General features: G+C 41.4%; 1 protein-coding gene across 1 annotated transcript in view; it reads left to right on the top strand.

Moving 5' to 3' along the window:
* Positions 1-7799: 7799 nt before the first annotated feature.
* The window catches only part of LOC123747270 (neural cell adhesion molecule 2), a gene marked incomplete at its 5' end in the record, with an annotated part of 43617 nt that continues 40622 nt past the window's right edge, over positions 7800-10794 (top strand). The window contains 1 exon segment of the mRNA XM_045729328.2: positions 7800-8543. Coding sequence (XP_045585284.1) covers positions 8495-8543 — 49 coding nt within the window.

Genomic DNA, 10794 nt, shown 5'->3' with positions numbered 1-10794 from the left:
GCTTCCTGGGATGTGTAACGAAATGGTGGCCTGGTCGAGGACCGGGCCGCGGGGACGCTAAGCCCCGAAATCATCTCAAGAAGAGGGAGAAGCATGCACTATAATAACAAAAGTCAGAACATCGTTCAGGAACCTAAAGAAATAGTCATTAACATCACTGTTCACCGCATGATGGGGGAGGAGACACGATACACACAAAATACAAAGGGTCGAGTAACAGAGTGGAAAAAGTAGATGTTCAATATGAATATCATCAGAACAAGAGGTCATTGTTAGATGTTTGAGAATCAGATAATTTAAAGAGAAAGTTTTCTTTAACGTAATAGTGGGGAAACGGCATGAGATAATATTAGCAGCTTGTAGAATCGAATACCATTCACGATTTCAAAAATATATGATCGGTGAATAGGGTAAGTGGCATTGTATAAGACACCCAGCGATTAGTTGGGGTACAGGAGCTAAATCTATATCCTGCGGGAACAAATAAGTGAATGCACACACACACACACACACTCACATAAATACTCACATTCACATAAGCGCACACACACACACACACACACACACACTCACATAAATACTCACATTCACATAAGCGCGCACACACACACACACACACACACACACAGTACAAGGGGGGGGGGCTAAGGCTGAGTGGAAAGCGCTTAGGACTCGTAATCCTAGGGTTCGGGTTCGATCCTGGCGCCGGCGGAAACAGATGTGCAGAGTTTCTTTCATCCTGATGCCCTGTTACCTACCATTAAATAGGTACCTGGGAGACAGACAGCTGTTACGGGCTGCTTCCTGGGAGTGTGTGTGTGTGTATGTATGGGAGAAAAAAAAGTAGTTAGTAACAGTTGATTGTCAGTTGAGAGGCGGGCCGAAAGAGCAAAGCTCAACCCCCGCATGTATACACAACTAGGTGAATACAACTATGAATACAACACGAACATACAGTACGATACATAGCCTTTTAAGTTGGGAATGGCACATCAAGAATTTTAAGACTTGTGTCTCTCTAACTAGGAGGTTTAAGGATATGAGCAGCACTAAAGAGCTGAGTACACATGGAGAAGAGAAGCATGGTAGTGGCACTAAAGAGCTGAGTACACATGGAGAAGAGGAGCATGGTAGTGGTGCTCAGGGGGTGAAGCCATTGTAGAGGCAAATGTGAAGAGAAAAAAAACAAGGTTCCAACAACAATGGGAAAATATGCAGGAGCAAATGCACAAATAGAAGTTAGAATCAGTAAAAATATTGAAGGAATTGTTGAATATGAGAGAACACTGTATGAACCGGAGGAGATAACCAATAAAAGTGAAGGGAAAAATCTGGAATGGCAATAAAAGTGAAGGGAAAAATCTGGAATGGCAATAAAAGTGAAGGGAAAAATCTGGAATGGCAATAAAAGTGAAGGGAAAAATCTGGAATGGCAATAAAAGTGAAGGGAAAAATCTGGACAAATCTGAAGTACCACAAAACCTCAGATGCAGAATGTTAGACAACGACAATTAAAAGTATAAAAAAGAAGGTAGAAACAGAGAAGATTTTTTAAGAATGTGTTGCATTATATGAGTACTTAGTGGATTATATGAGTACTTAGTGGATTATATGAGTACTTAGTGGATTATATGAGTACTTAGTGGATTATATGAGTACTTAGTGGATTATATGAGTACTTAGTGGATTATATGAGTACTTAGTGGATTATATGAGTACTTAGTGGATTATATGAGTACTTAGTGGATTATATGAGTACTTAGTGGATTATATGAGTACTTAGTGAATTATATGAGTACTTAGTGGATTATATGAGTACTTAGTGGATTATATGAGTACTTAGTGGATTATATGAGTACTTAGTGAATTATATGAGTACTTAGTGGATTATATGAGTACTTAGTGGATTATATGAGTACTTAGTGGATTATATGAGTACTTAGTGGATTATATGAGTACTTAGTGGATTATATGAGTACTTAGTGGATTATATGAGTACTTAGTGGATTATATGAGTACTTAGTGGATTATATGAGTACTTAGTGGATTATACGAGTACTTAGTGGATTATATGAGTACTTAGTGGATTACATGAGTACTTAGTGGAAGAGCCAATTGACAGAGCTAAATTAGAGATGCGACGAATAACTTTTTAAGGTGGGAGAAGTGAGGAATACACCAGGAATGGAGGCAGCTATTAACAACAATGCCATTAGAGAGATTAAAAATAATAGGAAATGGGAACAGATATGCCAAAATCGTAGCGAAAAGTAAGATAGTTGAGAAAAACATAAATGCAAACAGCTCTGCTAATAGCAAACTTCCGAATATTAAAGAGCAGCCAATGTAGATAATGGAGAAAGATAGAACACTGATAATTCAAGGGCTTCCCGGGACAACAACAGAAACAAGGCTGAATGTTTACGAAAAGGAAAAGTATTAGCTCCACACTTCCCTTGAACTTTTATTCCTATATGAGGCTGAGAGAGACTTAGTAGAAATTAATAGCCTGGGTTCATATGCAACAGCACAGGAACGTGGAAGAAATAGACCACTAAAACTGGTATTTGTAAATGAGGTAGTACCCAGAATCCTGATGAGACACAGATCACCTGAGAGAAAAAGGAGGCTTCAGGAAGGTATTCCAGGGGCACACAACAGAGTAGGGAAGAGCAAGAAAATGGGAGATAAGTTGGTGTGAAAAGAGAGAGAAGAGGACGATAGAGGGAACGAGTTCGCAAGTACGAGGTAATGACATGAGAAGGAGGCTGGAGCCTGATAAAAGTCCATAGTAACCGTGAGGAAGGCATATAGTTAAAACCAGTAAACAGTGTTGACAACGAGTAATTAATAAGCTCCAGACTTATATCCTCCCCTCGGCCAAACCTACCAACCTCCCTATTTACATTCCACCCATCCCTTTTCCAGCACGTCTCCATAACTATTTGATCTCAATCGAATTAATCCCTTTTCCAACAGCATATATCAAGAGCCTGCTTCCATCCATCAAGCTCACCTCTCTCCTCTTTACCAATTACCCTCACTCACCACAACTACCTCCACTCTTAGGCTCTCTCCTGTGACCAATCTTCTCTCCTTCTCCATACCATCTACAAATGATTGAACCAAGTACCTCAAGCTGGGAGCGGCCGATATAAGGAACTTTCCTTATGTTGCCTCTGAATACTGACGGCAACGGAGATCACTGAGAAGCTACAGTAGTAGGGAAGAACCTTGAGAAAGTGTAGGAATAGGAAGAGATAGAGGTAGGACTGAAGGGAGGAGAGAAAACCCGCGTTGAAGATGGGGTAACTGGCGAGGAGGAGGAGGAGAGGAGAATAGGCAGAGAAGCAAGGAGACGAGCGTGATGGTGAGAGGGGAATATAATGGCAGGAATTAGTACAGGAAGTAGGAGGAAGGAAGACCTGGATTTGGAGAGAGAGCTGAGGGCTTAAGATGGGGGCTTGGGGGGGGGAGGGGCATACGATCCTAAGGAGATACTGGAAGTGAAGGGGGGGATTAGGGGGGGGGAGTAAAGAAGGGTGCGATACACTTCCCTAATTGTGTTTGTAAGGTTGGACTTTAGCTCCCGAGCCCTTTTCTCCGCTTCACTGACTCTTAACCCTCCTGTTTCTTAAGCAGGTTTAAAAGCTAATGCGTTATGCAAAACATTTTGCTCTACCTTCATCTCACGCAAAATATTTAAGCCACGTGCAACAGGAAGTTTAAAAAGCGGGAGATTAGAGTTTGCGAGTGCCTGGCCAGAAGGATTTCGGGAGATTGAAAGTAGTTTTAAAATTCCGCGAGTTTAGGTTATGGGAGCATTAGTTAAGCTTTACCAAGAGATGGTTATACATATAGGTATTAGCTTACATGAACACAAACGCACAATATATCTTTTTTTCCTTACACACACACACACACACACACACACACACACACACACACACACACACACACACAGGCCTGAGGGGACATGGGTGTAAGCTGGAAACTCAGATGAGTCACAGAGATGTTAGGAAGTTTTCTTTTAGCGTGAGAGTAGTGGGAAAATGGAATGCACTTCAGGAACAGGTTGTGGAAGCAAATACTATTCATAATTTTAAAACTAGATATGATAGGGAAATGGGACAGGAGTCATTGCTGTAAAGAACCAGTGCTTGAAAGGCGGGATCCAAGAATCAATGCTCGATAGTATCGAATGAGAGGAGCAGAATGCTTGATTACCACGAAACATTCTACACCACACTGCACCAGAAGCTCCTTCACAAGCCCGAGGAACGAGCTGGTGTATCTGATATACTGTTAAGAATCAGAAGCTTGGAGTGATAGTCAGACGAGTGTCATAAGCAACAGTTCTGGTCTGTCATATTAATGTCTATAAGAGAGAATATTTGTCCGTCCATGGTTGGAGGCCTGACGCTTTGGGCTAGCCTCACCCAACTTTGCAGGGGGAATGGTCTGGTGTACAGGGCAGGCTAGCGTTAAACAGTTACATACTGACCCCCACAACTGGACCCCCACGTACAGGCTACTATATGCCTGGCTAAATATTTGTAAAATAATTTTTTTAAAACTGTTTTCTTTTTGTAATGTGAAAAATTATGCACCGATCTCGAAAAAAATGAAATATTTTCTATTCATCATATTTTGCTTAAATAGCATAAAAAAGACGATTCACCCACAACTTCTAAGACTTTATCAAACCCTGTCTCTTTCTCAAAGCCAAAAGGAAACTAGAATAGTTTCATATATTTCCTACCGCTAGGCAGCTTCCACTAGCGGACTAATCCGCAAGGCAATTGAGAAACTCTTATATTATTTTATGAGAGAGAGAGAGAGAGGAGAGAGAGAGAGAGAGAGGAGAGAGAGAGAGAGAGAGAGAGAGAGAGGTGGGGAAAGGGGCCGGGTGGTGTGACAGGGAATATGTTTTGGAATAGTGAAAGGAGAAAGGTGTAGAGGGATTGAGAAGGGGATGGGAAGAGCGGGGTGGGAGGAGTTGGGGGTTGGAAAAGAGAGATGAGGGGGAGATTGGGAGACGCCGGAGAGGGGAGACGAGAGGTGTGAGAGGGGGAGAGGGGATGATGCTGGTGAAGAATTGGTGGAGCGAGGGAGAGTACGAGAATTGGAAGCAATTTATTGAAAATAAAGAAAATCACACGGCCTATTAGGCAAATCGGGCCTTGCATAGTAGGCCGAGAAGTGCGTTCTGGTTACTAGGTACGACACACACACATTATATATATATTATATATATATATATTATATATATATATATATATATATATATATATTATATATATATATTAAGAAGCACGTAAATTCACTCGTACTCGCTCACTCACTGCTGTTCAACTCTACACAAGCCGCTTCAAGGTTTAGTGCCCCGGCCAGTGTACCAGTGCATTATACCTGGCACTGTACCGTTCTGTGCAGGTCACTGCACCATTAACTACATCAGTCACTGCACCATTAACTACATCAGTCACTGCACCACTCACTCCATCAGTCACTGCACCACTCACTACGTCAGTCACTGCACCACTCACTACGTCAGTCACTGCACCACTCACTACATCAATCACTGCACCACTCACTACGTCAGTCACTGCACCACTCACTACGTCAGTCACTGCACCACTCACTACGTCAGTCACTGCACCACTCACTACGTCAGTCACTGCACCACTCACTACGTCAGTCACTGCACCACTCACTACGTCAGTCACTGCACCACTCACTACGTCAGTCACTGCACCACTCACTACATCAATCACTGCACCACTCACTACATCAATCACTGCACCACTCACTACATCAATCATTGCACCACTCACTACGTCAGTCACTGCACCACTGCATACGTCACCGCACCAGCCAGTGCCACACACATCAATTGTCACAACAGCGGTCAACACATCAATCACCACTCCGACAGTTACTAGAACCAAATTGAACTGTGTGAGTGTGGACTAAACGTCGGACGAATGGGGGATACGGCCCAAACGGTTTGGGTATCAATTACTGGGTTTATTCCCGCCAGTCTGTGTGACTGCGAACCATGAACTTAATTACAGCACCGCCATGATTGATTCAACACAAGTGAAATGATTTTTTATTAAATATGTTTTACATTTAAATTATGAGTTAGGAATGGTTTGAATTTATTCAGGATTATTCAGTCGGATGCACCGTATAGCACCCACGCTACACGATGGCCAACATATAGGCCATCCACATGTAGGTGGTATATGACATATTTGATATATGCCCATGATACGGTGGTATAGCATACTCTAATACTTTAAAGGCGTTTTTTTATAAGAAAACATGAAAAGTTTCTTCACACACTGCCACACTTTTGTATGGAAGAACTTCAGTTTTCAGAAGCCAGAGGCCAGATTCCCGAAGCAGTTACGCAAGTACTTACGTACGTGTACATCTTTCCTCAATCTTTGATTGTTTTGGTTACATTTATTAAACACTTTAGAAGCATGCAAAATTCCCAATCAACTGTTTTTATTGTTATAAGCAGCCTCCTGGTACTTCGGAGCTCATTAACTGTTTAATAATTGTAAACAAAGCCGCTAGAGATTGAGAAATGATGTACAGAGCCGTAAGTGCTTGCGTAACTGCTTCGTAAATCTGACCGCAGGTCTCCCCCCCCCCCATTGCAAAATCATCTGCAATGATTCTTGTTTATGTCTCTCGTCAACACAGTCTGCAACGGTAACCTATATTTGTAAACAAAACGACGCGAGCGCCGCCCACCATTTGACTTTTAAAATAAGAAGTAAACATTGACAGAAAAAGATATCATGTAATGGATATTCCCTGAACACAAGTGCTGCTGGCTATAGCTTTCTGAATATTTGTCAGCGTTATTCTGTCCTGGAAAACGTTACCGGTCTATGGATGATAAGATTTAGTCCTGGTTTTGGACTGAATCCGTAGGCGGCCAATAGCAAAAGCCTGGGTGAACCGTTTGCCATTCACTAGAAAACAGAAATTGAAACCTTTCATCCACCAGGATGATCAGGTTGATCCACCAGGATGATCAGGTTGATCCACCAGGATGATCAGGTTGATCCACCACCTGATCATCCTGGTTGATGACAGGTTTCAATTTCTGTTTTCTAGTGAATGACAGACGGTTCACCCAGGCTTTTGCTATTGGCCGCCAACGGATGAGTAGTTTTCAAGACAATCCACCCGATCCGGAGCTCAAGAGTTGCCTTCTTGATAGCTTTAGTAAACTTCATCCTGTCGAAAAATTAGCAGCTTTAAAGCCTTCGTGCATTGTTGTTCTTATGAGCTTAATTAGTATTGCACATAATTCAAACTAAAAAAAATAGAAATATGATTCTGTTCCATCATGGAGTTTTCCTGAACATTGCTTAGTCCATCTCACTCATGCATTCCCCCACAGTTGTTCTGGATACATATACATCTTGTCTCGGGAAATGTTCCCAGTATACATGCCAGAATCTTGCTGGCAAGTAACAATATTTTACAGAGTGATGGCAAGGCTTTATTAGATGACAGCACCCTTATTTAAAGGGCAACGATTGACTGGGAACCAGCTCTGAAGATGCACGAAGGTCCGCATGCTATCGACTGCCTCAGGCATGTGCAGAAAGAGAGCAGATGTGTAGGACACGGTGGCCTGCGCAAGAAGCCATGTCCGAGTCCTCTATCAGGCAAAATGTGTCAATGTGTTGTTTAATTGAATGTGCTAGTATATCTCCAAGACGCTTTCCCCACCGTTCCATGATTTAATTTCACTTTTTTTCCTTCAGATCAGAGTGTGGGGGAAAAGGGTGAGAGGAGAAGGTGCGTGAAGGGTGCCTTCAGCGTGGCTACAACTCACCCGTGGGTGGCCATCCCTTAGCCACATGGCCACCACTCTTCTACACGGCCACTATTCTCCCACATGGCCACCCCCTCTTCCTCGTGGCCACCATTCTCCCACGTGGCCATAACTCTGGAATGTGGCCACCATCCTCCAACGTGGGCGTGGCTCTCCAACGTGATCACTACATTCTAAAGCGGCCTATACATTTAAATGTGTTAATATATAATAATCTCCAAGATAAATCAATTTTTGTTATGCTAATCAATAACAAATGCTAAACAACAAGTAAACCCGAACGATGTAATCATCATATAGTAATCGAGAACCAATAACTACTGTCCTCTAGAAACAATTCTAGTGTATCCAGGGTTTTAAATTCCTTTCCGCGTGAACGTTCATCAACCATAAATCGAAAAAGAGAAAAACAAATTATAAAGACCCAACGCTAATGATTTTTTTATATTAAATGAAACCTGAAAATACGGGGAATCCATCCAGAGTGAAACGTCCTTTGCACTGATCAACACCGTAAAATTCTGAGGACGCTAGAAGTGGAGAGAGAGAGAGTTTGCCTTTTCTACCAGGTCTCCCAAGGGCGCCGCCGTCTGGAGGGCTCCACCTCTACAGACTCACACAAACATGGATATACTCCTCTGGGTCATGTTCCTCACGCTCATCAACACCCAAGGTAAGTACAGGGTGGTGGGGATATAATAGCATAGGTATTGTATGCTCAGTTTATTCATCATTATACATATATGCAATGGCTGGTGAGGTGGGATTGGTACTGTGGGATAGCCAGTGGGGTGATCCATGACCTCGCAGGTTCGAATCTTGGTGGAATTATAGATTTGTATATAATGACACGAACATTGGTCAGACAGGCATCAAATATAGATAAAAATGTCTAAGAAAAACAATTCAAATACAATTAAAAAACTTCAAATACAATTAAAAAACTTCAAATACAATTAAAATACTTCAAATACAATTTAAGTCCAGTTTGCATAAGCCTCAGTTAGCCCCTCTGATCCGAAACAGGTTGGCTAAAGGTAACATAACCTGGACGAGAAACTGGCAAGTACAGTTTAATGCTGAAAAGCGCAGTGATATCAGCATGGTTAATAATTATACAGTTACCAGATATCAGGTAGACAATGTGGCAATTGTAAAACCTGAAACGATTCGACTCATCATTATTAGGGATGTTAATGCGTCAATGTACGAGGTAAAGAAAGTAGAATAATGGTGGTTGTTGCTTTTTAAGATTCGCTACCTGGAACAAATAGCTCCAAGTAGCACGGGCTATAGTGAGCCCGCAGTGGACTTATTAATAATGTAATAATGGAATACTGGTGCTTATTTTCCTAAGCGACAGCTACTGTCATTTTTTTTTAATTTACACTAGTTAGGGTCCCATTTAGATCATTCGGTTCAGTTTTGGTCTCCGTATATAGAATATAGAATAGAACGCTTCACTTGAAGCGTTCAGAGAAGGATGGCAAAGTTTATCCCCGGAATTAGACCCTTCTCCTCTGTTAAAAATGATGTTAAAAATGCTTAATTATTATTATTCTCTGCAATACGTAGAGTTAAAGATGACATGATTGAAGTGCAAAAAATGGACGAAGTGGTATAACAGAGGAAATTAATTAGATTTTATATATATATCAATTCAAAATAAAACACGAACAATTTAACTAAATTGGATAAATTTAGATTCAGAAAAGACCTGGGTAAATACTGGTATGGAAATTGGGTTGCTGATTTATGGAACAAATTACAGGGTAACATAATGGATGTGGAATCGCTGTATTGTTTCGGATGTAAGTTAGACGTGGCTGCCTCATTGTTAAGTTCTTGTGGTATCCAAGGGAATATTAAATTAAAGTAGGGTGTTGTTATTTTAAAGTTAGAAGAGAGTTTCCATAGTTTGAAACAAGTCCGATTGGAAGTGTGCCGAGCTCTATTGGGAACTCTATTGTTTTCCCCATATGCAACGATTTTTAGGGGAATGAACTACAACATTTGCAAATTTGCAAACGACACACATAGGGAATGAATTATACTCAGTTGAAAACTCAGAATCCCAAAAAGACGATTTATATAGAATTTTGAATGTGAACGGAACATTGGCAGATTCAATGCAGTGCTGAAAAGTTTAAAATTCCGAGCTTAGGTGATGATTAATAGAGCTACCAGACATTAACTGGATAAAGTTAAAATTCAGAAATCTGAATGCAAAAAAATCTGGTAGTGCCTTAAAATGCCACCAATTTCTTTGTAATTTTAAATTATAGATATATCAGGTATGTCTGAAATATTTGAGTTTGACATATTATTGTTCTAGACAGACTTCACCATTCTTAGTACATTTGTGCATAGCTTTCATTTTAACGATAATTTTTCTTAGTTACATTAATTATCCATTGAAAATATTTTTATTACAATCGACTTGAGGTCCAGGACGGACCGAAACATCGTCGTCCCTTCACTTTCTAATATGTGGTTTGGTCAACATATTTCAGCCACGTTATTGTGACTCCTCGTCTGCATTACCACGTCATTCAGCGCCAAGGTCCACCATCAGGTCACCTCCTATGGTCAGGTCCACCATCAGGTCACCTCCTATGGTCAGGTCCACCATCAGGTCACCACCTATGGTCAGGTCCACCATCAGGTCACCTCCTATGGTCAGGTCCACCATCAGGTCACCTCCTATGGTCAGGTCCACCATCAGGTCACCTCCTATGGTCAGGTCCACCATCAGGTCACCTCCTATGGTCAGGTCCACCATCAGGTCACCTCCTATGGTCAGGTCCGCCAAATCAACCCTTCCATATAAACCATTTATCCCCTCAAAATCCGTTTTATGGAAATCTGGCACCATAACAGCATTTTTCCCCATAGCTTTTCCAAGCTGCGATAATCTGTTTTCC

This window comes from Procambarus clarkii, chromosome 94 (genome assembly GCF_040958095.1).
Source record: "Procambarus clarkii isolate CNS0578487 chromosome 94, FALCON_Pclarkii_2.0, whole genome shotgun sequence".
NCBI lineage: Eukaryota > Metazoa > Arthropoda > Malacostraca > Decapoda > Cambaridae > Procambarus > Procambarus clarkii.
The sequence above is the reverse complement of the archived record's forward strand: the minus strand, read 5'-3'. Positions and strand labels throughout refer to the sequence as shown.